Source organism: Dermacentor variabilis, chromosome 1 (assembly GCF_050947875.1).
Source record: "Dermacentor variabilis isolate Ectoservices chromosome 1, ASM5094787v1, whole genome shotgun sequence".
Classification (NCBI taxonomy): domain Eukaryota; kingdom Metazoa; phylum Arthropoda; class Arachnida; order Ixodida; family Ixodidae; genus Dermacentor; species Dermacentor variabilis.
Genome location: NC_134568.1, coordinates 118412437 through 118440427, shown reverse-complemented (window position 1 = coordinate 118440427; position 27991 = coordinate 118412437). Strand labels below are relative to the sequence as shown.

Sequence of the window (27991 nt, the reverse complement as noted above, 5' to 3'; positions counted from 1 at the left end):
GTTCGTTTGTATACGTCGCGCCCGCCAGTAAGGCACGTAGTTTGAGGGGTATCAAGTGTCCGGCGCCTCTGAGAAGAAGTTCTCCTTGCCACTTCGTCGGTGGCCCGCAGCGCGGGGGTTTATCAACTGTCTGGCGCCGCTGGGGAGGGGGATCCTGGCTCCAGAATGGAGGATATACAACAACCTCCCCCGGATGAGCGAACTATTATTGAGCTCATTGCTCTACAATCTCCAAGGGATACAGCAGCTGTATCGGTCGCTTCACCTCAGTTCCCCCACTTAATATCAGTTTGCAGGACCGCACCCTGCCGTCTCTACCCTTAAATGTTTCCTTAATTCTGGCGGTCTTCCACATGTGGCGTTTCAAGCGGTCTTCCCTCAGGAGCACCAATGCGCCTTTCTTCAGATCACTCGATGTCGTTGGTCGGCACATATGTGCCGATCTGAGCTCCAATAAGTACTCTTTCCGCCACCGTCTCCAGAAACTGTCGGCCATGGCAGTCCGGTACTTCCAGCGTCGTGAGAGATGCATGCCACCGCCAGGAATTTCGTCCGGCAGCAGGTGTGGAGGAAGGGTCGTCAACTTTCTTCCGACAAGGAAATGAGCCGGTGACAGTGGTTCTGGCTCTTGAGCATCATCATATATGAAAGTCAAAGGGCGTGAGTTGATCACGGCCTCCACCTCATAAAGAACGGTGGTCAGTTCTTCGAAACTCAAGCTGCTCCGACCTAACACCTTTCGCAATGCTACTTTCACAGATCGCACCATCCGCTCCCAGAATCCACCCCACCAAGCTGCCCGTTCAACAATAAACTTCCATCTGATCTGGTTTCCGGCGAAGTATGACTGCAATTCCTCGACCTGCAACAGCATGAACATTGCCTTTAGATGCCTGGCTGCACGCTTGAATGTGAGCGCGTTGTCCGAATACACCGTCGAGCAAATTCCACGGCGTGCCACAAAGCGTTTAAAGGCCAACAGGAAGGCTGTAGCCGACAGGTCGCTGACAAGCTCAAGGTGGACGGCACGTGTCACAGCACAGGTGAAAATAGCGATGTAGCATTTTTTGCTGTCGCGTGACTGTTGACAAATCAAGGGCCCTGCAAAATCGATGCCAACGATGTCGAACGGGTTTCCCTTTGTCACTCTGTCAGCTGGAAGTGGTGCTACTGGTTCCGTAGCGGGAGGGCAACTTTGCCTGTGACAGACGAGGCACTGCTTGATAATTTTCTTTACGGCCTGACGTCCTCGGATAATCCAATACGATTCTCGCAGCTGTGCTAGAGTATCGCGTACGCCCGCGTGCAGCATTCTCAAATATTCCTTCCGTATGAGCAGTGACGTGAGGGGGTGATTGCCAGTGAGAACGATGGGATGCTTAGTCTCTTCGTTGTTATCACTGAATTGCAAGCGTCCACCAACTCGCATGAGGCCCTCTTTGTCGAAGTATGGGTTGAAAGGCATAACAGGAGAGCTCTTGTGCAGCGGTCTTTGATTCTTCAGGTTTGAAATGTCGTCGCTGAACGCATCTCGTTGAGCTCTAGCCAACCAGTATCTTTCGGCGCTGATTACTTCTTCAGCTCGTAATGGGCCGATCGTCCTTCCTTCTTTGTTGTGGCAGTTGTCGACAAAGCGGCGGACCCACGCGGTTACTCGCACGACTCTGCTGAATGAACTATAATTCTCAACGTTTAAAATTGCCATGGATGACGATGACACTATGGGCATCACCGTCACCTTTCGCTCTTCCATTTGGCACTCCCCAGCCTTGGAGCTCGGCTCACTTATCGTTGGCCAACACGTGTCATCCTCCTGAAGCCAACGGGGTCCTTTCCACCACAGTTCGCTTTCCCGCAGGGCCGATGGGAGAATGCCGCGGGTGATTAGGTCAGCGGGGTTGTCTGAGCCTGGGCAGTGTCTCCAATCCCTGGGATCTGTCAGCGCCTGCAACTCTGAGACTCGATTTGCCACGAAGGGCTTCCATCTGGCAGCGTTTCCCTTGATCCAGTACATAGCTACTGTAGAGTCAGTCCAGAGGATGGTAGCAACGTTCTTCAGATCCAAGGCCTTGGTAACGTAGTGGCATAGTCGCGCGCCAATAAGGGCTCCCATCAGCTCCAATCGGGGTAGCGAGAGGCGTTTCAAAGGGGCCACTCTTGATTTAGCCATGACCAAGCTGACATTTGTTAGTCCGAACGGAGACTTGGTCACAATATATGCGACAGCACCATAGGCCTTCGGGCTTGCGTCACAGAAAACATGCACCACTTTCTCCGTATCATCGTTTCTAAAGTCTGCCGCTATCAGTCTTGGAATAGACACTCCTTCGATGCGTGGAAGCTCCCTACACCAGCAGTCCCACTCAGGCCGCAAGGTTTCAGGCAAGGGATCGTCCCAACCAATTCCCAACTCCCACAACTTCTGGAACATTACCTTTACGCATAATGTGGTGGGAGCAATAAATCCAGAAGGGTCGAAAATTCTTGCCGAGACCTGCAGCACAAATCTCTTGTTGTCGGCTCTTGCGGAGAGGAAGTCGATGAGTGAAGTTAGGTTGTATTCAAAGTGGTCAGTCTGAGCATTCCAACCCACTCCCAATACCTTTGTAGCTGCAGCATATCCAGCATCAGCGTTCGTTCTCTCCACATTGCCATTCTCTAAGAAGTTGACGAGATCGCGGTCGTTCGACATCCACTTGTGTAGCCGCATCCCTGCTTGAGACAATATATCTTTGGATTCCTGGCACAAGACTTTACCCTTGTCAAGGCTGTCAACCCCAGTTACAAGGTCGTCCACGTAAAGATGCCTGCGCAGAATACCTGCAGTTTCAGCATACCGTTCCGGCAGGCCTTCAAGGTGATGTTGCAACGTTGCAGCCAAGAGAAATGGGCTCGACGTGACCCCGAACGGCACGCGAGTCATGCGATAGGTCACCACAGCTGGAAGCTCTTCCCCTTTCTTTGGCGTCATAGCGTACCAGAGAAACTGCACAGCGTTCCGATCGCCCTCTGATAGTGATATTTGGAGAAAGGCCTTTTCAATATCCGCAACGATGGCAATGTTGTAAGTGCGGAAATTGATCAGCAGATCAATGAGCTCTGGGTTTAGGTTTGGGCCACTTTCCAAAACATTGTTCAGTGAGAGGCGATTTTTGGCACTTGATGATGCATCAAATACTACCCTCAGTTTTGTCGTCTGGCTTTCGCGACGAACAACTGCCTGATGTGGCATATAGTACACCGGACCTTCCGACGTGCCGTAATCCTTGCTGGCTGGCTCTGCATAGCCCTTTTCTATGTAGTCTCTTATGCAGGCGTCGTATTCCCTAATCAACGAATCTCCTTCCAAGAGTCGCTTTGTCTGTGCTTTAAGACGCCTTGCTGCGCACTCGTAGTTGTCGCCAAGCTCGTAAACCATCGAATTCCAAGGGAACGACACCTTATAGCGGCCATTCTCAAAGTTGACGGTTTCTTTATAGTGCTGAAGGACTGCGTCCTCGTGACGAACTGGCTCATGTTCCTTGATACCGATGTGCTCGAGCTCCCAGAAAGACTTTAGCTGTGCTGATATTTCCTTGTAAATTTGTTCACTCACTCCTATCCGCATCACGCCAGCAGCCGAGGAGCAGACTCCTGTTGACTTCCTTGTGCCGACCTGGCCCTGGACTGTCCATCCGAATACAGTCTCCACCGCCATCAATTTGGAGCTGAGACGCTTAGTGGATCCCGTGACAATTTCCCAGTAATGATCAGCGCCAATCAAAAGGTCAATATTTTCGCTTTCGTCGCCCCGCGAGGCGTCTGCGACTTGGAAGTGAAATTTTGAAAGTTGAAGTAGAACAGAATTTGATGGAGCAGCCATGATATCTGCAGAGATGCAAGGAACCTCCAGCGCTTCCACTCGCACCCCTTTTCCGTCGTACTGGCTTCCGAGCCACAGCTCCACTCGACGCGTTTTTGTGCGTGTGGTGGCTGATGTCTCACCAAAGGCAAATATTTTAAGTTCCTCTTCTCCCAGCACTTTTAACTGCAGCTTTTCGGATAGGTTGCGATGGATGAAGGTTCGCTGACTGCCACCGTCCAGGAGAAGCCGGACAAGAGTACGTTCATGTGGACCCTCTGTCCAAGCTCGCGCTGTCTGTAGGAGAAACTGCTGCTCTCCCGTGCACATCAAGTCATCTCCCGTGCCTAATGAGGACTTCAACACCGTGGCTTGCTCAATCACCGTTGACGAAGATGCATCCCCTTCATCAGTGTCGCGGCGTCTCCTGAAGTCAGGGTCGCACATTGTCGTTAAATGTCTGCCCTTGCAATGCGCACACCTGAGCCACTTAGCTTTACGGCATTCTCTTGCCTCGTGCCCTTTTGTTGTACACCGGAAACACCGTTTGTCACGCTTCAGCACCTCTCTCTTATCCGCCACAGACATCTTTGCGTTGCAGTTGCCGGTCTCATGGCCGTTCGAATTACAAAATAGACATGCTGTGCTGTCCTTGATCGTGGTGTGCAGTGCCGCTGCAGTAGGCATGTTCGCCGCTTTAGTGTTGCTGTTGCGCCTTTCCTTTACCAATTCGGCACTGTTGTCTCTCGGAGCTTCGGCCCGCTGTATGATCTCCCGCGTCGCAACCTCTTTTCTCAAAAAACGCAGGAACTCCTCCAGCTCACTTCCCTCGCTCGTAGCCTCGTTTTTTCGTTGGTATTCCAGACGAAGGTCGGCAGGCACCGCTTTCTTTATTACGGTCAGTAACAAAGTTCCATAAGTGCCAACACTCACGCCTAAAGAAGTGAGGCTGCGTACACCTGTCTCTACTTCGTCGACGAGGCTGCGCAGTTGACCGAGATTCCGTGAGTCACGCACTGGCTTGATGTTAAGCAGCCGTGACATGTGGTCTTCTATAATAACTTCCTTTCTGCCGAACCTCTCCTTCAATAGCGAGAGAGCGACATCGTAGTTGCCTTCCGACAAGTCAAGTCCTGCTACCGCAGCCGCCGCCTTTCCTATCAAGTAGCTGTTGAGGTACTTGAATTTGTCTGCGTTTGAGAGATTCTGGTTAGCGTTGATAGTCGACTCAAACTGACTCCAGAACCCTTGCCACTCTCGAAGCTCTCCGTTGAATTTGTTGATTTCGAGCTTTGGCAGCTTAACGGTGGGGCGTATTTGCGAATCGTTTGCGCTAGATTCTCTTTGATCTGAGGAGTTTAGTGTGCGATCTGATGAAACATTTGTGCAGCTAAAGTCGCGTAGCATGCGTTGTACCTTTGTTTTCGCCACGATGATCTTTTCTCTGTACATTTCGGAGCATGCAATTTCCTCTTCGAAAGCTTCATCTTCAACGCCTTTTTCTATCTCCCGATCTAGCTCTTTCAGTGAGTCTTCTTTAAGAGTAAGAAGATTTAGCTTTTCTTCCAGCTCACCGATTGATGCGCTGTCGTCCATGGTGGATACTTCATTGATCAGCTTGGTTGTAGATGATCGCGCCACGGCCCTTCTTCGCTTGATTCTGTCGATGTCCATCTTTTGACGTTCCTATTCCCGGGTTTCGGCACCAAAAAATGTTGTGGAATAAGAGACGGAGAACTTTGAACTGATGGAAAAACGACAGACGTCCTTTCGCTTCGAGCGCATCAAGAAGACTGCTTTATTTTTCACTAGAAGGTATAGGAAATGGGAGAGAGTAGTGAGAAGGAGAAAGACATAATACACCATGCCACACAAGCATTCTTGCACCACGCACGCACCAAAGCCATCGCCACAGGCCGGGCTGCCAGGGTCATGAGCCTCCGGGACATGAACGCTTGAGTGCAGTGGGGCCGTGCGGGGGCCCAAGGACCTGCGTGTCCGCAACTCCCCTGTGTGCAATAAAGTTATCACCACCACCTCCACTCTTGGAACGCACCACCGCACCGCCGGTTCGTTTGTATACGTCGCGCCCGCCAGTAAGGCACGTAGTTTGAGGGGTATCAAGTGTCCGGCGCCTCTGAGAAGAAGTTCTCCTTGCCACTTCGTCGGTGGCCCGCAGCGCGGGGGTTTATCAACTGTCTGGCGCCGCTGGGGAGGGGGATCCTGGCTCCAGAATGGAGGATATACAACAAACTCGTTGGCCGCAATGGGATACTTCACCCTTCGTCCTAGATTCAGCAGAATGGTGAGCGCCTGACTTCCTTTGAGAATTTGCCAAATTACGGGGACGACGACGAAGTGTCTTTTGATACAGCGCTGTTCTTTCTAGCTCCAGTTTATTTCTGTGAAAATCTAAGTTCATCCGCTGGTCCTCGCTCCCTGCTCGGTCGAGATGGAAGTGGACGACCCCGCACGTCTGCCGGCGACGGCGGCGTCAGCGGCGGCCGCCTCCAGGAAGCGAATCGGTCAGCAGAGCGACAGCGACAGCGAGGACACCCATGTCTACTCTCTCAGCAGTGAGGACACTTCCGATGACAACTTCTAGCTGGTGCAGAGCCGCAGAGCGAATAGAAGAAACACCAGGACGTCCTCATCGTCAAGCACGCAAACAGTAAGACACACGCAGAGACCGAACGCCAATACCATCATATTTGTGCCCCTGCTTCCCACCACAAACATGAAGCTACTCAACAGGCAATCTGTGTCGATGTCACTGGAAGCCCTGGAGCCAAATGAAATATCAGACATTCAATCCAACACCCGAAAAAATATACTGGCGGTTGATGTCCAGCATGCAGCTGCTCTGACCACTCTACGCAGCGTGACGGACATCGATGGCATTCAGGTGCGCTCTTACGTCCCTCTGGCATCTGACGTTGCCACCGGCGTTATCTACGACGTAGACGTCGCCATCCTTAATAACGACTTGCCGATTCTTATCAAGCCAGCCAATGATGAGGTCATTGTTGATGTTAAGCGCCTAGGCAGTTCATACTGCGTGAAGATTGCATTCAAGGGTAAATATATACCCTCGCGTGTTAAGGTGGCACACTTCAGGCATGCAGTGCGGCCTTTCATTGCGAAACCTCTTCAGTGCCGCAAGTGCATGAAACTGGGGAACGTGAGCAGCGTCTGCGAAAATCAGGCAGCATGCCCCCGTTGCGCCGAGCCCCACGCTGCATGTAAATGTGGCGCGACTGTACTGAAGTGTTCAAACTGCGGAGGGTCACACGAAGCTTCATCGAAGAAATGCCCGCATATTAAGAAGGAGATGGCTATCTTGAAAGAGATGGCGAGAGATCATTCATCTCATCGCGAAGCCGCCGATAAAATTAGGAAGCGACGTTCCCGTCGCCGGCGCTCCTCAAGGAAGGGTGTTGTCTCTGCGACGCGCATTCCACTTCCTACAACACAAGCTGCTCCTCTGCCGCCCAGGCCAGACTATGGGGAAAGGACCGCGAAGAACAAGGCCACTGAGAAGACCACATCTGCAGAACCTTGGCCGGCTCTACCGAAACGACAGCATCCACCGACAGAATCACAGCAAAATTTTGCTGGACAACCCCCGACGTCTACTGTCAGTGATTTATGCGACCAAGACACGCAGGTGGCTGATATGCTGCACTCGCTAATTAGTACAATGCGCATCATACTGAACAAGCTGCAAACCCCAGCAGCTCGAAGTGCTCTGCAAATACTGGATGCACTAAATCCAGAGTTTGCTAGCATCGTTTAAGCATCATGGCTCGACCAAAAGTCCCCTTCCGCACTGAAGTTAAAAGTGCGTCGATCTTTCAGTGGAATGCTAGGGGTCTGAGGACCCGTATAGCAGACTTTCGCCAATTCATTTTTACAAATCGCTTTCCCATACTGGTCATTTGCGAACCAAATACATCAACTCCACTCAGACTCTCCGGTTACGAATCTTTCGTCTCGTCCACATGCGGTGCGAGCACGAAAGTAATCATCTACATCCGCACGGACTTTACATATGTCTCTAACGCGGTAGAGCCTCATGACGACAACCAATATGTCTGCCTGAATATCCAAAAGAAGGATGTGTCATTTACACTAATTGGAGCCTACATATCCCCAGCGGGTCATTTTGACTGCGAACGACTCAAAAAAATATTACTGATGAACAATGGCCCCTGGGTTATCACAGGTGACTTCAACGCGCATCACCAGCTATGGGGAAGCACTAAAATTGATTCCAAATGCAGGAGTCTCGCCTCCTTTGCTGCCGACCATGATTTGTGCTGTGTGAATGACGGGGGCCCAACGTTTTTGCGAGGCACGACCTATAGCAGCTGCTTGGACTTAACTTGGTGTCACGGCGCTTTGCCCCGAGCATCCACTGGTTTACGGACATTGAAACGCATGGAAGCGACCATATTCCAACATACATAAAGATTAGAGGAGTTGAGCAACGTTCCTCTACTGTCTTGCGTACAGTTGATTGGACAAAGTTTAAGAAGGATATGGATGACGCATGTCGGGAAGGCCTTCCACACGCTATCGAAGATGCAATCGCAGAGTCATTGAAAACATCCATCTGCTCGCTCACAAGGTCAGCAAGGCGAACAGACTTGGATATGGAACTGGAGAGGCTGCGTGCGGCACGCCGACAGGCGGAGAGGAGGTATCGGCGTACGAAGTGCGTCTTGGATCTGAGGGCTTCACGACGCATACAGAAGAAAGTCTAGCGTCGTATGGATAAATTGGAAGACAAGCGATGGAAAACTTTCTGTCAGTCGCTTGATCCCCGAAAATCGCTCTCGCACATATGGAGAACGGTTAGGGGTCTTCGCTCATCCCCGCATCCAAGGAAGCCCTTCGCTGCTCTGGCCCTCTACCAACTCAGCTCAGAACTTGAAGTGGCTGAAGAGTTCTGTGCACGGGTTGCTGGGTCAGTGGCCATCATTACTGACGCAGCATTGAATGACATCCCTGAGCCACGTGCACCAGAAATGAACGTGCTCTTTTCACTCGAAGAGCTCGATGCTGCGTTGGCGACCTGCAGGCGTTCTTCGTCACTAGGACCTGATGACATCCCGTATGCTGCCCTATGCCACCTTGGACATGACGCACGTGATGAGCTGCTCAGCTACTACAATGAGTCGTGGCAGAACGGTGCCGTTCCTAGACAATGGAAAACGAGCCGCCTGATCACCATTCTGAAACCTGCAAAATCTCCGCTTGAGCTCTCATCATATCGTCCGAATGCGCTTTCGAGCTGCGTCGGTAAAGTGATGCAAAGAATGATTCTTGCTCTCTTGGAATGGTACCTAGAGTGATTCAACATCTATCCGGACGCCATGACGGGCTTTCGTCGAGGTCGCTCGTCCACTGAACAACGTCATTGACATCGTAACCTTGGTCCAAACTCAAAAAAGCCTCAAGCGCCTATCAGTGGCACTTTTTCTAGATATATAAGGAGCATACGGACAACGTCGCCCATGAGGCCATACTGAACTCACTTGAGGCTGTTGGAGTTGGAGGCCGGATGTATCAATAGATTCGGGACTATTTGACTGAGAGCTGCTTTTTCTTACACACTGAAGACGGCCCAACTTCGGAACATTACACCTGCCGTGGTGTGCCGCAGGGTGGAGTGTTGAGCCCCATTATGTTCAACCTCGTCTTGGTAGGACTGGTACCTACCGCGGTCAGTTCACGTCTCAATATACGCCGACGACATTTGCATCTGGGCTTCTGCGGTGACTCGCCCTCAGGTACGAGCCAGGCTTCAGCGGGCGGCAACCATGACGGCGTCTTATCTCCGAGAACAAGGTATCAGCGTGTCTACTGAAAAGTGCGCATTGGTTGGCTTTACGCGCAAACAAATGTCATCGTATCCTGTTTCAATCAATGGTCAAGCTGTATCCTATGCTAAGACACATTGCTTTCTAGGTGTAATCATTGACCGCAACCTCTCGTGGAGCCCTCACTGCGTCTATCTAAAGAAGAAATTAGTTGTCATTGCTCAGGTCTTTAAATTTCTCTGCGGGAAAAATTGCGGTACACCAGTCCGTTCTATGATGCAGCTCTACAGGGTACTGTTTCTCGGACTCCTACGTTACAGTCTACCAGTGTTGTCAAATGCATGCAAGACGAATTTTCGCGCTTTGGAGAGCATACAAGGTCAAGCCCTACGCACGTGTTTAGGGCTGCCCCGGTGCACGTCAACAGCAGCAACAATTGCCATCGCTGGGGACCATATGATCCAGACACACGTAGCTGTCGACTCTCTCAGAGCGCACATTCGCCATCTGTCAAGGATCCCCGACCATCATTTGGCCTCCCTACCAGCCGAGAGACCTCAAGCGACCTTTTCAAAAGTAATTAACGCTCATAAAGAGTGCATACCGTCATATTTTACACCGGCGACGAAGCTTTCATCTCCCCTGTGGTGCCTACGACAGCCTCAAGTGAATTTTGTTATTCCTGGAATTACAAAAAAGTCCGATCATCCATCGCCGGCTCTGAAGCAACTTACACTCCCACCAGACTGCACCAGACGTACCATGACCGCATACATATATATACCGATGGTTCGACTTCACCTACCAGCTCATCTGCCGCATTCGTCGTTCCAGTCAAGAACGTTACAGTTAAATTCAAATTGTCGCATACGACTATATCTACATCGGCAGAGCTTGCAGCTCTCCATGCCGCTATGATGTACGTCACCGAAGAGCCAACAGACAAATTGGTCGTATTTTGTGACTCTAAGGCAGCCCTTCCCAGCAAAAGTCTCCATTATGTCACAGAACTTATGAGCAGATGATATCTGACATCAGGGAAGTGCACAACCATGCTCTGGAAAGAGGGTACACCATTATATTTCAATGGATTCCTGCTCACTGTGGCATCGTCGGCAACAACCTAGCTGACAAGGCTGCCCGGTCTGCCCACGAGGATACCCAGACGCATTCAATACCTTTGGCGAGGTCGGACGCTGCCAGGGAACTTCGCCTACATGCACGCAAAAAGCCGCAAGATCTCTGGAGTTCAAGTGCCTTCAATTGCCGATCATATGAACTGGACCCCACGCTACGGCTACAACTGCCATCTAGCCTTTCCCGCGGCGAAGCGACCTTGCTGTACCGCTTGTGGCTGGGAGTAGCGTTCACGAAATCATACTCCTATCGTTTGGGAATGGCCGAGAGCCCGATGTGCGATTCCTGTGGGTGCGAGGAGACCATCGAGCACCTATTGTGTACCTGCCCCTGCTACGATGTACAACGCCTCTCTCTGCGGGAAACATTACACCGACTGGACTTAAGACCGTTCACCGAGTCAAAGATACTCGGACCGTGGCCACAACCGTCACTGGCACGAAAAGCGAGTCGTGCATTAGTGCAATACTTGAAGTGCACCGGCTTAAGAGACCGTTTATAGTGTCCCTGTGCATAATGTCCCGCCCACACGCATTCAGTGCTCACTTTCTCCCCTTTTCCTTTTTCTATTCCCCTTTCCCCCACCCCCAGTGTAGCGTAGCAAACCGGATGCACTTCTGGTTGACCTCCCTGCCTTTCCTGTCCTTGCTTGCTCTCTCTCTCTTGCCAAGTTTCAGCTCGTCTGTTTTCTAAAACTGCAAATTAGTTTCGGTGCGTGCAGGCTCCTGTTGAAAGCTTCCTCACGTCACAGCAGAGTAAGAAAGTCCTCATTTGTGATTGACCATGAATTTAAGCAAAGGGAGAAAGCCACAGTTAATTTGTTATTACTATGTGAAGAGCTGGGAATTGAGATCGGGAAAAGTTAGAGAAAGCCGCAGCGTATTGAGGCGATTGAGAAGTGCGGGGCTCTTGAGGACGAACTTTCAAAAGCATTGGAAGAGATAGAGAAACGAGCTGAGAAATCTGAACAAAAGGCTGCAGAATAAAGGCAAAGAGCTCAGAAAATCAGGCTATAAGAACTAGATGTACAGCGGGATCTTGCCATGCAATTGGCAAATAACATCTCAATAAATGAAAGACGTTCAGGTGAAGCAGCTGTAAAAATAAGGGATTTCATGCTGTCGTACAGGGTAAACGATGACATGGAATTGTTTCTCGTTACCGTTGAACAAACCTGCGAGAAAAACGGGTTGGCACTAGAAAGTTGGCCACAACAGATTCTGACCGTTCTTCCTGGCGAAGCAACCGAAATAATTTCAAGGCTAACGAGAGACGACACAGACGACTATCAGAAAGTAAAAACTGCGTTGCTAAGGAAATATCGGCTCACAGCGGAGGCTTTCCGTCGTCGTTTTTGGGAGACAGCCAGAACGCCGGGCGAGTCTTTTCAAGATATCACTTATAAACTGAAAGCCAATTTAATTGGGTGGCTAGAAGTGGAAGATGCGTTCGGTTGTCAGAACCGGGCTGTTGAGTTAATCTGCTTGGAGCAGTTCTATGGATCCTTCAGAGAAGAGATATGCGCCTGTGGATTCAAGATAGGTCGGGCGAAACGGACTTGGAACGTGCTGCAGTGCTAGCAGATGAATTTGCCGCAAATTAAGTCACAAATCCGAGAAAATGCGTGTCAGACCATTCACTAAATTCAGCAAAGAGGAAAACAGGCGCCCCATTCAGCGCGAAAAAAAAAAAAAACTGGAGGTGGGACAAAAGACGCGCAGCCCGATAATTCAGGAGAGAATAACACCGCAGTAAAAGACGAAAGAAAAACAGAAAAAGCGTTTGAGGCTAGAAAACCGGTCGTCTGTTTCCATTGCCAAGAGCCTGGGCACCTTGCGATCGGCTGTCGGAAGCCTGGAATTGTTTTTTTCTTTCCTGAAAGGCGGCGATGACAACTTGGCCCTCTTGGGAACCCTTTCTTCGCGACCTATAGTAGTGAATGGAATGCCCTGTAAAGTACTTAGGGACTCAGCTGCGACAATGAACATTGTCCACCATGCGTTTGTGAAACCTGAAGATTTCACCGGGGAATATGCGTGGATCCGGCAGGTAGTCGAGAAGAATAGTGTTTGCTTGCACGTAGCCAGCGTGAAGATTAAAGGGCCGTTTGGACGACTGCTGACTGAGCCAGCAGTATCGACAAATCTGTCAAAAAATTATCCCTACTTACTTTCAAATCACTCGGAAATGATGTTGAAGAAAAACGGTCTGAGTTTTGGCGACTATACGGTCCAAGCTCTCACGCGTTCCAAGGCTCAAGAGATAGCCGGTGAGATAAATCACGGCAACGAAGCCCAAAAGATGTCTCGTGACAGAGACACTCGGGGAGCACAGCCGATAGCTAGTGAAATCAGCGAAAAATGCTCTAGCGAGGAGGCATCCAGGTCAGTGAGAGTACTACAGCCAGGAATAGCAGAGGAATTAGGGATTAATTTGGTACTGACACATTCGGAAAGCTTTTTAGACCTACTGAAGGTTGTTAAAGAAGGAATCGAGACGGAAGAAGAGAGCAATTACGTCGCGAAGATAGAAACATGGAATATTCCGCAGGACGTCCCTTGCGGAGACGAGACCAGCTTCATCATCATCATCATCATCATCATCATCAGCCTAGTTACGCCCACTGCAGGGCAAAGGCCTCTCCCATACTTCTCCAACTACCCCGGTCATGTACTAATTGTGGCCATGTTGTCCCTGCAAACGTCTTAATGTCATCCGCCCACCTAACTTTCTGCCGCCCCCTGCTACGCATCCCTTCCCTTGGAATCCAGTCCGTAACCCTTAGTGACCATCGGTTATCTTCCCTCCTCATTACATGTCCGGCCCATGCCCATTTCTTTTTCTTGATTTCAACTAAGATGTCGTTTACCCGCGTTTGTTGCCTCACCCAATCTGCTCTTTTCTTATCCCTTAACGTCACACCCATCATTCTTCTTTCCATAGCTCGTTGCGTCGTCCTCAATTTCAGCAGAACCCTTTTCGTAAGTCTCCAGGTTTCTGCCCCATATGTGAGTACTGGTAACACACAGCTGTTATACACTTTCCTTTTGAGGGATAGTGGCAACCTGCTGTTCATGATTTGAGAATGCCTGCCAAACGCACCCCAGCCCATTCTTATTCTTCTGGTTATTTCAGTCTCATGATCCGGATCCGTGGTCACTACCTGCCCTAAGTAGATGTAGTCCCTTACCCCTTCCAGTGCTTCGCTACTTATCGTAAACTGCTGTTCTCTTCCGAGCCTGTTAAACATTACTTTAGTTTTCTGCAGATTAATTTTCAGACCCACCCTTCTGCTTTGCCTCTCCAGGTCAGTGAGCATGCATTGCAATTGGTCTCCTGAGTTACTAAGCAAGGCAATATCATCAGCGAATCGCAAGTTGCTAAGGTATTCTCCATCAACTTTTATCCCCAATTCTTCCCACTCCAGGCCTCTGAATACCTCCTGTAAACATGCTGTGAATAGCATTGGAGATATCGTATCTCCCTGTCTGACGCCTTTCTTTATAGGGATTTTGTTGCTTTCTTTGTGGAGGACTACGGTGGCTGTGGAGCCGCTATAGATATCTTCCAGTATCTTTACATATGGCTCATCTACACCCTGATTCCGTAATGCCTCCATGACTGCTGAGGTTTCGACTGAATCAAACGCTTTCTCGTAATCAATGAAAGCTATATATAAGGGTTGGTTATATTCTGCACATTTCTCTATCACTTGATTGATAGTGTGAATATGGTCTATTGTTGAGTAGCCTTTACGGAATCCTGCCTGGTCCTTTGGTTGACAGAAGTCTAAGGTGTTCCTGATTCTATTTGCGATTACCTTAGTAAATACTTTGTAGGCAACGGACAGTAAGCTGATCGGTCTATAATTTTTCAAGTCTTTGGCGTCCCCTTTCTTATGGATTAGGATTATGTTAGCGTTCTTCCAAGATTCCGGTACGCTCGAGGTTATGAGGCATTGCGTATACAGGGTGGCCAGTTTCTCTAGAACAATCTGACCACCATCCTTCAACAAATCTGCTGTTACCTGATCCTCCCCGGCTGCCTTCCCCCTTTGCATAGCTCCTAAGGCTTTCTTTACTTCTTCTGGCGTTACCTGTGGGATTTCGAATTCCTCTAGGCTATTCTCTCTTCCACTATCGTCGTGGGTGCCACTGGTACTGTATAAATCTCTATAGAACTCCTCAGCCACTTGAACTATCTCATCCATATTAGTAACGATATTGCCGGCTTTGTCTCTTAACGCACACATCTGATTCTTGCCTATTCCTAGTTTCTTCTTCACTGTTTTTAGGCTTCCTCCGTTCCTGAGAGCCTGTTCAATTCTATCCATATTATAGTTCCTGATGTCCGCTGTCTTACGCTTGTTGATTAACTTAGAAAGTTCTGCCAGTTCTATTCTAGCTGTAGGGTTAGAGGCTTTCATACATTGGCGTTTCTTGATCAGATCTTTCGTCTCCTGCGATAGCTTACTGGTTTCCTGTCTAACGGAGTTACCACCGACTTCTATTACGCACTCCTTAATGGTTCCCATGAGATAGTCGTTCATTGCTTCAACACTAAGGTCCTCTTCCTGAGTTAAAGCCGAATACCTGTTCTGTAGCTTGATCCGGAATTCCTCTAGTTTCCCTCTTACCGCTAACTCATTGATTGGCTTCTTGTGTACCAGTTTCTTCCGTTCCCTCCTCAAGTCTAGGCTAATTCGAGTTGTTACCATCCTATAGTCACTGCAGCGTACCTTGCCGAGTACGTCTACATCTTGTATGATGCCAGGGTTCGCGCAGAGCATGAAGTCGATTTAATTTCTAGTCTCACCATTCGGGCTCCTCCACGTCCACTTTCGACTAACCCGCTTGCGGAAAAAGGTGTTCATTATCCGCATATTATTCTGTTCTGCAAACTCTACTAATAATTCTCCTCTGCTATTCCTAGAGCGTATGCCATATTCCCCCACTGACTTGTCGCCAGCCTGCTTCTTGCCTACCCTGGCATTGAAGTCGCCCATCAGTATAGTGTATTTTGTTTTGACTTTACCCATCGCCGATTCCACGTCTTCATAAAAGCTTTCGACTTCCTGGTCATCATGACTGCATGTAGGGGCATAGACTTGTACCACCTTCAATTTGTACCTCTTATTAAGTTTCACAACAAGACCTGCCACCCTCTCGTTAATGCTATAGAATTCCTGTATGTTACCAGCTATTTCTTTATTAATCAGGAATCCGACTCCTAGTTCTCGTCTCTCCGCTAAGCCCCGGTAACACAGTACATGCCCGCTTTTTAGCACTGTATATGCTTCTTTTGTCCTCCTAACCTCACTGAGCCCTATTATATCCCATTTACTACCCTCTAATTCCTCCAATAACACTGCTAGACTCGCCTCACTAGATAGCGTTCTAACGTTAAACGTTGCCAGGTTCAGATTCCAATGGCGGCCTGTCCGGAGCCAGGTATTCTTAGCACCCTCTGCAGCGTTACAGATCTGACCGCCGCCGTGGTCAGTTGCTTCGCGGCTGCTGGGGACTGAGGGCCGGGGTTTGATTGTTGTATTCATATAGGAGGTTGTGGCCAAGTACTGCACCAGGGTGGCCAATCCTGCTCTGGTGAGAGAGTGCGTTACCGGTTCTGGTCACCGGGATCAGGCCGCACTCCAGGCCTGTTTGTGCAATTTTCTCAACACACGGTTCTTTTTTTTTGTATTTCCCGGAGGAGAATTGCGCGGCACCGGGATTTGAATCACGGTCCTCTTGCACTGGAGACGGATACTCTACCGTCCCCGCAGGAGTTAAATTAAAAATTGAATTATGGTGTTTCGCGTGACAAAAACCACTTTCTGATTATGCGCGCCGTAGTGGAGGACTCCGAAAATTTCGACCACCTGGGGTTCTTTAACGTGCACCTAATTCTAAGTACACGGGTGTTTTCGCATTTCGCCCCCATCGAAATGCGGCCGCCGTGGCCGGGGTCCGATCCCGCGACCTCGTGCTCAGCAGTCTAACACCATGACCACTGAGCAACCACGGCGGGTCCCGCAGGAGTTGTACGCCTCATTTAACCTACAGTGGTGCCCTATTTGATCAGTTTAGGTGGACCAATCTGAGCTCGGTTATACCGCATGGATGGCACTCGGCTAGAGAACCTGGTATTTATGACCTGCACATGTGTGGCCACGCATAATTGAGGATATATAATTTTTTTTTAGGAGGGTTTCCGTACAGTGATAAAAGGAAGGAAAATACCTTAAAAGAAAGAAAGAAAAAAAGGGAACGCAAGGGAACTCCAGAGGCGCATGAGGCGACAGCCTGGTGTGGCAAAAATTGGTTAAACGGCGCAAGATCAAGCGAGCCAAATATTCGGCTCAGCGAACAATAGAGCAAGTCGCCACATCGCAGCCCGTAAGATCAGTGGCGTAGCAACAGGGGGGGGGGGGGGAGGGCGTGGGCCCCTAGTGCACGGGGCCAGTAGGGGGGGTGAGGTGTCATATATGTCTGAATACACCCGAAAATTGTCGATATCCTCGCCTTCCTCGACTACACCCGAGGGAGGGGGGGTGTGACAGAAGAGCTTTCGGCCCCGGGTGCCAGACGACCTAGCTACGCCAATGCCGGGTGCAAACAAGCCATCACGCAGAATTTCAAAGAGCATCGTTGTGGCGGATGAGAAAACGAAGGCGTCACCTAACAACAAATCAGAACGCATCTCTGCGAGTAGGGGTGCGGCTGAAAGGTTCAACCGGGCGGAGATATGCGCGTACAAACAGGACCAGCCAGGTTGTCACTACAGTAGAATGCGGCGCGAGAGTGAGGGAACCCGCCGTGGTTGCTCAGTGGCTATGGTGTTGGGCTGCTGAGCACGAGGTCGCGGGATCGAATCCCGGCCATGGCCCCCGCATTTCTATGGAGGCGAAATACGGAAACACCTGTTTAATTAGATTTACATGCGCGTTAGAGAACCCCAAATAATCAATTTCCGGAGACCCCGCTACGGCGTGCCTCATATCCTATCGTGGTTTTGGCGCGTAAAACCCCATAATTTAATTTCTTTTTAGAGTGAGGGGAGAAGGAGGCTGGCAGTTCTTCCCGCGCTTACGGCCTCCTCTTCAGGGACGAAAAAGCGAGCCGCGAGCACACAAAGTGGCAGACGACGACAGAGGGCAGCGTATGCCTAGCGCCCTATGTTACCTTCGGCGAGGCCCGAAGGCCTTCAGACAGCGATCCAATCGGGTACGCATTAAGAGGTAATAAATGTAGAATTAGGCGCATCCGTAAGTTTCTTGTTTGTTGTAAAAGGGCCCCTTTTCGTTCTTTGCTTTTCTTCGAAGGCGTTTTGTTTGTCCGTTTTTAATTTATGATTAACACCATTATTCCTGGGTTTCAATAGGTTCGCACACTCTCGAGAACCATGGCTTTCTCGAAAAAAAAAAAGAAGGAAACAAGAACGTTAGGCATTAGGCTGGTTGAAATACGTACTGAAATCTGGTTTTCTCTGTTGCTAGTTTTCAGAAATCTCGAACGAGGGCTGCAGGTACGATTCTGATAGGGTTTTATGTGAAGAACATGCGAACAGTTCTCGTGATTAGTTAGGTGCTCTCTGTTTGCTGTGCCTTGGGCTAGGCGCGGTTTTTTCTCAGAAGATGTCACCAGGCAGGCCTTGGAACGATCGGCGAAACGAAGCAGAGGCACGAGGTCTACCGGTCTCCCCCCTTCGAGGTGCTTGGATACTGCAACCTCTTCGAGGCCTTCTGTGGCGGCGGACGGGCTGTTATGATCGACCTGTCAAACGTGAGAGACATTCAGGCGTACGTTTTCATGACTAAACGATTTGCCTCGTCCCAAAAAAGGCTGTTCGGTAAGCCTGGACATCGACCTGCCAAGGGTGAGAAGCGTTCAAACGGGCTTCCCCATGTCCACATGATTGCCCTCTTCTCCGAAACAGCTCACCCCTTGTATTCCCCAAGCTGACCCAAAGATGTGAACGAAGAGAAACCTAAGGGCAGGAGGCCGTCGACGACAGACGCTAACGAAAGCACTAATACTTCCACAGGCTCCCCAAGAAGACGTCGACAACCGCAAGACCGCAAGGGGAATTAAGGCCGTCTTGGCCCCCGTATCATCGACCTGTCAAATGTGAGAAGCGTTCAAGCGGGCGTCCCCATGTCGACCTAATTGCCCTCTTGTCCGAAACAGCGTCACCCCTTTTATTCTCCAAGCTGACACAAAGGGAAGGACGAAGGCAAGAGGGAGAGAGAGAGAAAACATTTGTTTGTAATGAGATTGGGTGACTTCTTTGAAGGGTGGAGCCCTTATTTCAGGGCCCCATTGGCTCGCGCCACTCCGCGTGCCCGCTGGATCAGCCGTCGCTGCTCTTGCGGGTCTGAGCTGGTCAGCGCAGTCTCCCAGGAGGGAGGTGAAGGTGAAGGAATAGGGGAGTAACCGGAGGGTGTGGGCACTCCCAGGTGCAATGATATAATGTGGGCTTTGCTCCACGATAGGGACAGTATGAGGGATATTGTGTGGGGTGGAAGAGGTGGAGGCAAAAGACGCAGGGAAATGAATTAGTTTGAAGCTGCCGCCACGCGACGGTTTCTCGGTCAAGGGAATTATGTGGTGGATGGAAGTGTCTCCTGGTATCTCTGTAATATTGTAGAGTTTCAGTGTAGTTCAGTGGTTCTGTCGGTGCGTCGTCTGGGTTGGACAGCTCTTTCAAGGGCGCCCGGTTAGCAAGCTCTCAGGCTACCGCATTAGCGCGTTCCTTACCATGGAGAGAGGCGTGTCCAGGTGTCCAGACGATACGCACCCTGTGTAACGCTGTGGGGTGTAATGATGTAAGGATGTAGTGAGTGTAGGGTGTCACGTACCTACTTTGTGCCAAAGTCCTGCAGGCGGCCTGTGAATCAGTGAACACTGTGATGGGTCCATCCGGTGCCGGCATGGTTGAAGCGTGTACGATGGCTAGGGCGATAGCAGCCTCTTCCGCCGTGCCACTGTCCACAGTGTTGAGCGTGGCCGAAGCCCTCAAAATGTCTGTACTATCTAGTACGACTAGACATAGGGCACGTTTCTGTGGGTAGCGTGCCACGTCGGTGTATACGACCGGTGCGTTCGATGTGTCATCGCCAAAGAGTCGAGCCAGGGCTTGTGTACCTTGCCTTTCTTCGGCCTTTATGACAGTCAGCGTGCATATTCTGGGGAATTGGGGCCACGTGAATATTGTTGCGAATGCTAAGCGCAAGAAGTGTGCGGTTTTCCTGTTGTGGTTTTCTTGGTGTTTGGTATCCTAGGCGGGATAGAATGTGGCACCCTTGCGTTGTTCGTTGCAGACGTTGCAATTGGCTGTTAAGATGGCCTTCGACTAGTTCGCGGATGGTGTTGTGCACCCCGAGTCGTAGTAGGAGCTGCGTAGACGCATGTTGGGGTAGTCCCAGCGCTGTCTTTAGTGCCGTACGGAGGAGGGTGTCCATCTGGTGCATCTCGGTCTGAGTCAGATTATGATAGGGGAGGTGGTAGGTTAATCGGCTAATTATGAGGGCTTGAAGAAAATTTTTTCAATGCTGCAAGTTTATCTAGCATGTCAATCCATGTTGGTTGTTCAGGGAGTGCCCGATGGACATCCCTGAACCGTACTACAGGTTCAATGAAGTGATCACGTGTAGGTCGCGAATTGACATCAGCATTGTTGAACTGCGTTCTAGCTTTCCACAAACTGTGGAGGCCCAGGAGCATTATAGCGTCATACGGAAAAGCCTCCGTTTCTACCGGTAAGAATCTTATTCCATGTGGATCTAAAGGTAACTCTTTCTTTAAAGTCCTTTGTAGCACATCCCAGAAAAAGATGGGATCCCAGCAATCTAGAAACGCATGCTCTATCGTTTCAGGTTTCCTGCATAAGAAGCAGTTAATGGACCACGGGACAAATAAACCCCTGTTATGCAACCATGTTTTAACTGATAATGTGTTAGTGTGTAGTTTAAAGAAAAAAGTTTTTACCGAAGGGGGTACTGGCATTCTTTTAACCCTTTTGAGGACATCTCCTGGGCCTCCACGGTTTGACATACGGAAAATCGGTACAGGGAGCATGTCGTGCCAGCAAAATCCTTGTTGACATGTTTTTCCTTTTTCTGTATTGTTTGTGTATGTCAAAGCCGGCAATAAAGAAAAAAAAATGAGGGCTTGCAGAATTCGGAGTACATCTTTTTCTTAGAGTCCTTGTCGGCGGTTTGTAATGCGCGTTATCATGTGCGTTACTTGGGTAAGTTGCTGGCGGAGCATGTGTAGGGCATGTGTGGCCTTCCCGCTGTGTCAATTGTATGTGAAGGCCTAGTACACGTAATCTGTCTACCCTTGGAATAACGTTGCCATTGAGATGCAATGTGATGGCTGGTGGAATATCGGCCTTATTGCGTTTTTTAAATACAAGCAGGAGCTCCAACTTCTCAGCTGCGCAGGTGAGTCCTCCGGCTGTTGCATGCTCTTGTACTATATTTATTGCTTCATGTAGTGCGTCTTGAATGGCACCGTCTGACCCTGTGGCCACCCAGATTGTAACATCATCGGCGTAAAGGCCGTGCTGGACGTTCGGAAGTTTGTCGAGGAGCGGTGGCAGCTTTGTCATTGCCACATTGAACAGGGTGGGTGAGAGGACCGAACCCTGGGGAGTCCCTCTGCCGGAAAGTTTTATGATATCCGGCCGAATATCACCTAGGCCGATGGAGGCTGTGCGGTCAGATAAAAAGGCTCGGACATAATCATAGATGCGTTTTCAGCATCGGGAGAATGCAAGATTGTTTAGAATGAGGTCATCTGAGACGTTATCGAAGGCCCTCTTGAGGTCCAACGCCAGAATGGCTCTTGTTTGAGCTTTACTTGGACTATCCACAACATCCTCCTTAAGTTGTAGGAGAACGTATGTTTTGCGCAGACAGACCTGGTCTACAGCCGAATAAGGTATTCGGGAAGAATTGGTTCGCTTCGAGGTGAGGCTGGAGGCGCATTATAACTACGTGCTCGAATAGTTTGCCAATGCACGAAGTCAGGGAAATGGGTCTGACGTTTTGCAGGGACAGCGGTTTCTAGGGTTTCGGTATGAAGGTAATATCGGCGTGTCGCCATTCCTGTGGAAGCGTTCCATATTTCCATTTGTCGTTGTAGTATGCAGTGAGTTGCCGTATGCCTGATCGTCGAGGTTGCGTAGCAGTGCATAGTGAATGCCGTCTGCTCCGGGCGCCGTGTTACGTCTGATGACGTGTAGGGAAGAAAATATGAAGGTCAGCAGGAGCTCGACGGCAGAACCTGACAAAAGCACTATTACTTCCCCAGGCTCTCCAAGAAGACGTCAACGACCACAAGACCGCAAGGGGTTATTTAAGGCCGTCCTGGCCTCCGTGTTAATCAGAACCGCACGAGATTCGGAAGAGAGTCACAACCATGTACCAATAAAGTGAATACAATCTTTTCTACTTTTTTTTTCTACGTTGAAAATGAACTTATTAGTAGAACCTCGGCCGCTTAAACTTTTGACAGCGACTGTGGCATTGAGCACCCAGTATTTTCTTTATTCTACACACAACTCTTAAAATAAATGGCTTTCTAGCCAACGTCATACAATGCTTACACCTGGCTAATTTTCACGACAGACATCGCAAACATGATGTATTAAGTATAGCAACTCAACTCTCATTATTACATCACTATATTAGCGCAAATTAGATATTATAAATATTGTTACGCGAACGAGGGATTAAGAACTGGAGACTATTTACAAAGTATATTTACAAAGGATAACTGCAGCGCTGGCCAGTTCATCCGACAGCTCAAGAACCAGAGAGCGTTCGTCGTCTTCGTCGGGGCGCCCGCGTGCATCGTCCACAAGAAACACGCAGTATGCATGTATCATTATCCCCGGCAGCAGAAGCACCGTCCCAGGGCGTCTAGATATCGGTGATAACAGGAGAGTAATATGGTTTGAGGCGTGCGACATACACAACATCAGTGGAATTTGGGGCAGATGAGGCACTGGTACATGGGGCGATTTCGTACGTAACTGGAGTCACGGCAAACAGCACTCGATATGGGCCTGTGTACCGAGACAGGAGTTTTTCTGACAGGACAATGTGACGAGTCTGGAACCAGACCCAGGCGACAAGTGGACGTCCGAGTACATATATAACAATGCACTATATATACACGAAAACATTAATGAAGTTCCTTACGATATGAGACTAAAAAGAAAACGGACACTAAACACAAGGACCAATTATGGTAAACAAACAACCAGGTACCAAGTACTAACAATACTAAATAAGGTAGAAGATAACATTGATTGAAACGCCTTCAAGAACCATGTGAAGGAATTGTTACTAACAGTGTTTGAGAGAGTAATTATTGCAACATAAATACATTATAACCCGCTTTTTCTTCCTTTTTTTCTGTTTTACGTGCATACATACATGTTCATGGTCATATGCTCCACTTTAGTGTACTATGGTAATTTACATGTAGAACCTGTACTTTACTGCTTGTGGACCGGGAGAGGAAAGGGGAAGAGGGGGGAAAAAGGGAACATTTTATTATTTCACCATCTATATCAGTAAGCAAACTTTAACCCAATAATTTGTCAATCTCTATTGTTTCTCAGTTTCTGTGCAAAGTCGTGTACAACGTGTGAAAATATGTAACGTTATGTGTGTTCGCTCACTGCCAATGAACTACCACTAAAAAGTGTATAATACACGCGTATTTTGCGGGTACAGGGGCCCCTGTCAGGGGCTGTGCGCCAATTGCCCCTGCACCTTTCTGGAAATTGTATTCAAGATGAAATAAACATTCATTCATTCATTCATTCATTCATTCATTCATTCATTCATTCATTCATTCATTCATTCATTCATTCATTCGTCCATTCATTCATTCAATAGTCATCGATCGTGGTCGGCAGTTCGACTCGGCACTTTTCAACGATGCTACTCAAACTTCTCGGAACGAGGCCAATCGCTGGTATCTCGAGTGCCCATCCACAACTACAATAGCGCCTTCATACAGGTGAGAGCTTTGTACTGACCCCTCTTGAGGTTTGGGCGAGCCCCACGGGGGGGGGGATACCAGGCCCGAAAACCCTACCCCGTTGCGCCACTGCCGTGCTACGCCTCGCGACGCATCGCGACGCAACCTCCCTTACTGTGGCCAGCATGGAGGTTCAGGTGCAAGGTACGCACATGGACCCGAGCCAATATGACCCTCGGGACTGGACCCAAGTCCTGAGAACCCAGGCGAACCACCGGGAAACTAGAAAAGCGACCCAAGGTACAAACGCCGACCCTGCTGTACGGGAGACGCGGAATCAGTCGCGGGAGACCACCACAACTCCTGCACTACATAGATAGCTCTTCGACCCAGCTACGCGCGCTCCTTACAGCTGCACAAAAGATCAAGCAACTGCCGGCTCTTCTCCCAGACGAATATAAAGTCCCTCACGAGAGGCCTTGACATGACGCTGTAGCCACGCTACCTCCTCACCGCTCTCATGCAGACCGCTGCACAGACCGACTCATCTACGCTGACACTTCGGATTCACCCTATCAATAACACTTGCATAGTGTCTGCGGTGAATCAAGATGACGCTCTCAAGCTCGTACAACTCCAGCACATCACCTACGATCAACTTGAGTACGCCATGGCGGCATATATTTCAGCCCCTGATGGCTCAGTTAGTAGAGTTATTACGAATGCCTACTGGAAAGAATCGCCACAAGAACTCTTAGTAGATTTGATTGCTTGCAACCCCTATGCAACTTTACTAGACGCTCGGCGGATGGAACTCACACGTTTGATACTCATCTGCTTCGGTCAAGCCATCGACCCCCTAAAAATTGTTTATGGCGGGGGACTGCATCTGTGCACGCCCTATACACGAAGGGTCCAGACCTGCAGTAACTGCCGGACCATAGGCCACCGCCCGGATGTCTGTATCCAACCTAGGACGCACAAGTGCCCCAAATGCGGCGAGTTACACCCGAAGGAGCCAACTCAAACATGCACTCCAGTCTACATCATTTGCCAAGGCCCGCACTTGTCCGGGACCCGGGAGTGCTAGCACCGCCACTTCCTTAGGACAACCAAACTTACGTCTCAACACCACCAAGGGTGTTAATTGAACGTTTGCCACGTGTCCAACCACCGCAGCTCCTAACCAGACGTCAGCGCGGCGTGGACAACGACTAAAAGCGCTCAGCGCACCATTACCTGGAAACCGGAGAAAAGGGTGAACGGGAGAGAACCACAATAAGGAATGGATAGGCGCAGTTAATTAACGAGTCAAATCACCGCCCATCCCTCGGCAGTTATCCAGCCATCAAGACAGCGGGTAAACCGGTTGTTGCAGGGTGCCACGAAAAGACATTAGCCTCCCTTTCCCTGGCCGACTGAGCAAAGAAGAAAGACAGCGTGTAAACCGGCTGTTGCAGGATTCCAAGAAAGACCCTCAGGCCGCTCGTCACCTTGCAGACTGAGCGAAGGACGGAGTGGACAACGACGAACGGACAAGGTGTCGCCGGATGATTACTTTCTTCCACAAATTCCAAACCAGTTTCTTCGAGGCGGATTTACTACGGGTTATGGATAGCCTGGGGGGGGGGGGGGGGGGCATGGTATTGCAACAGAGTCGACGACGGTGATTTGCTGCTGCACGGCCTTCAGATTCCCTAGTCGACTCACCTAGGGAAGACGACGGGATTAAAAGCAGATACTTTTCGAGAGTGTGGACAGAGGGTCCTGATGCGAACTGAGATGTTAACTTGCTCCTGCATGGAGTAGGCTTCCGCACTGGAGCCGTGTATCTAAGCTAAATAAACCATTTCCCTTCATTTCTACAACTTGACGTCGTAGTCATGGTCTTGGTGGATTCCATGCACTGAACGCCACCCTAGCCGCAGCAACTGATTGATAGCAGTGAGATCAAGAAGGCAGTCCTCACGATCTGGGATTGGCGGACCTGTGTACGTGGCTCCGGGAGACACGAACTCCGCAAGATCGAGGAAACTACGGACGGAAGAGGGACTTCTGCGGATCCGGGATCAGCAGACATCCTCTTGGCGCCCCAGGAAGACACAACCGTCGCAGTAACGGCGTGGAGTCTTTGACGACTCGAGGAAACTGTAACGAAGAGCAGCTGAAGGCAGCTCCACCATCTGAGATCGGCGGACCTGTGAACGTGGCTCCGGGAGGCATGACCTTCGCAAGCTCAACATTGGGTGAGTGCTTGAGCGACTACGTTTTGCCGGACGATAAGGACAGTGTTCTATCGGACAATTAGCTGTGACTGATCGCCACCGGGTGTGCGGGAAATACAGGGGAAGTTGTAGTCGGCTCTAGAATTGCATGGAAATAACAGCAATAAAGAAAGAGAAGCTGCAGTTCTTCGCAACAGAGCTCGGTATGGAGATTAACCATAGGCTGAGGAAGCCAGTAATTCGTACTGCGATTGAGGAAGTGGGTTTCGATGAGGACGAGTTCACAGATGCCAGGGAAAAGATATCTCGCGAGAGATAAGAGAAGGAACGCGAGAGGAAACAAAGAGCGGAAGAGAAGGAACGCGAAATAATGGAGCGCGAGAAGCAAGAGGAACAAAGGCAGGAAGATGTTCAGCTTGAAAGGCAACGAAGGCAGGCACAAGATGAGCGCGACAGGAGGCAGCATGAAAGTGAGCTCACGGAAATAAGAGTAAACATCGCGAGATTAAGGCGCAGAGCGCCGCCATAGACAGAAAGCGTAAAAATGACGAGTTTGCTTCAGCAGTACAAAACAGGTGATGACATCGGTCTCTACTTGATTAATTTTGAACGGATTTGTGAGAGGCGATCATTTGACCAGGACACATGGCCGGAGCGGTTATTTGAGTTGATGCCGGGAGAAGTCGCACAGGTCGTAGTCCGACTGAGCGAGGCCGAGGCAAACAAGTACAGTTTAGTGAAGGCGGGTTCGCTCGCAAAATTCAAGCTCTGCGCAGAGGAATGTCGGGAGGATCTGATTTCCTCAACAGAAATTCAGAAAGATCAAGCGCTGTGTTACGAAGCCAAACACAGTACAAAGAAGGGCGATGAAACCGCTACCTCGCTAGGCGTAATTAACCCGGAGGAAGAAATCCTTCCGAGTTCCCCGACAGAAATTCAGAAAGAGCAAGCGCTGTGTTACGACGCGGAACACAGTGCAAAGAAAGAGGATGAAACCGCTAGCTCGAGAGGCGTAGTTAAGCCGGCGGTGGAAATCCTTCCGATTTCCCCTACAGAAATTCAGAAAGATCAAGCGCTGTGTTACGACGCGGAACACAGTGCAAAGAAAGAGGATGAAACCGCTAGCTCGAAAGGCGTAGTTAAGCCGGCGGTGGAAATCCTTCCGATTTCCCCGACAGAAATTCAGAAAGATCAAGCGCTGTGTTACGACGCGGAACACAGTGCAAAGAAAGAGGATGAAACCGCTAGCTCGAGAGGCGTAGTTAAGCCGGCGGTGGAAATCCTACCGATTTCCCCGACAGAAATTCAGAAAGATCAAGCGCTGTGTTACGACGCGGAACACAGTGCAAAGAAAGAGGATGAAACCGCTAGCTCGAGAGGCGTAGTTAAGCCGGCGGTGGAAGGAAGGAAGGAAAACTTTATTTGGTCCTGCAAGTAGTGATAATTAATCACTGTTACGACTTTGCACCGCTGCCACCACTATTACGACTTTGAGGTGGTCCCGTAGCGCTCGTCACCCGTTTCGTGACAGAGCGTTGGTAGCGAAGACTCCGAGTCAGGCGTCGGTGAGAATAACGAAAGGGATTTTATACACTATATACAGGTCATTATACAGGACAAGATCGGATCGGCACGGGGGCCGAGAGCTCACAGCAAACGCGACTGTTCCCGCTGGGCGACGTCCGGTGAGACTGCAACGCGTGACACATCTCACTCCACTCGAGAGCGGCACTCGGCTCCCGGTGGGTCGGTGGATCCGGTTTTCCAGGCGGCGGCGTCAGGACTTATAAGCCCCGAGAAACGATTGTTACTCAAACGGCCCAATACAAAGCCAGCACTCGACGATCGTCCGAGAGGTCAAACCAGCGACCGCGCTGGCCGTACGCTTCCAAGTTGCCGTGCGCGGTGACCTCAAGGGAAAAGGAAATACGGCGCCGGGCTGTCTAGCACTTTGTTGCACGTTTG

General features: G+C 49.9%; 1 protein-coding gene across 1 annotated transcript; it reads right to left on the bottom strand.

Annotated features, from left to right (window-relative positions):
• Window positions 1-214: 214 nt before the first annotated feature.
• Window positions 215-4288, bottom strand: LOC142582512 (uncharacterized). The gene has a single exon (XM_075692369.1). It carries the CDS (start codon window positions 4286-4288, stop codon window positions 215-217), a length of 4074 nt encoding a protein of 1357 aa, XP_075548484.1.
• Window positions 4289-27991: the final 23703 nt, after the last annotated feature.

Excerpts from the sequence above, each read along its gene's own strand:
- LOC142582512 (XM_075692369.1), bottom strand. The coding sequence starts at position 4,288 with ATGTGCGACCCTGACTTCAGGAGACGCCGCGACACTGATGAAGGGGAT.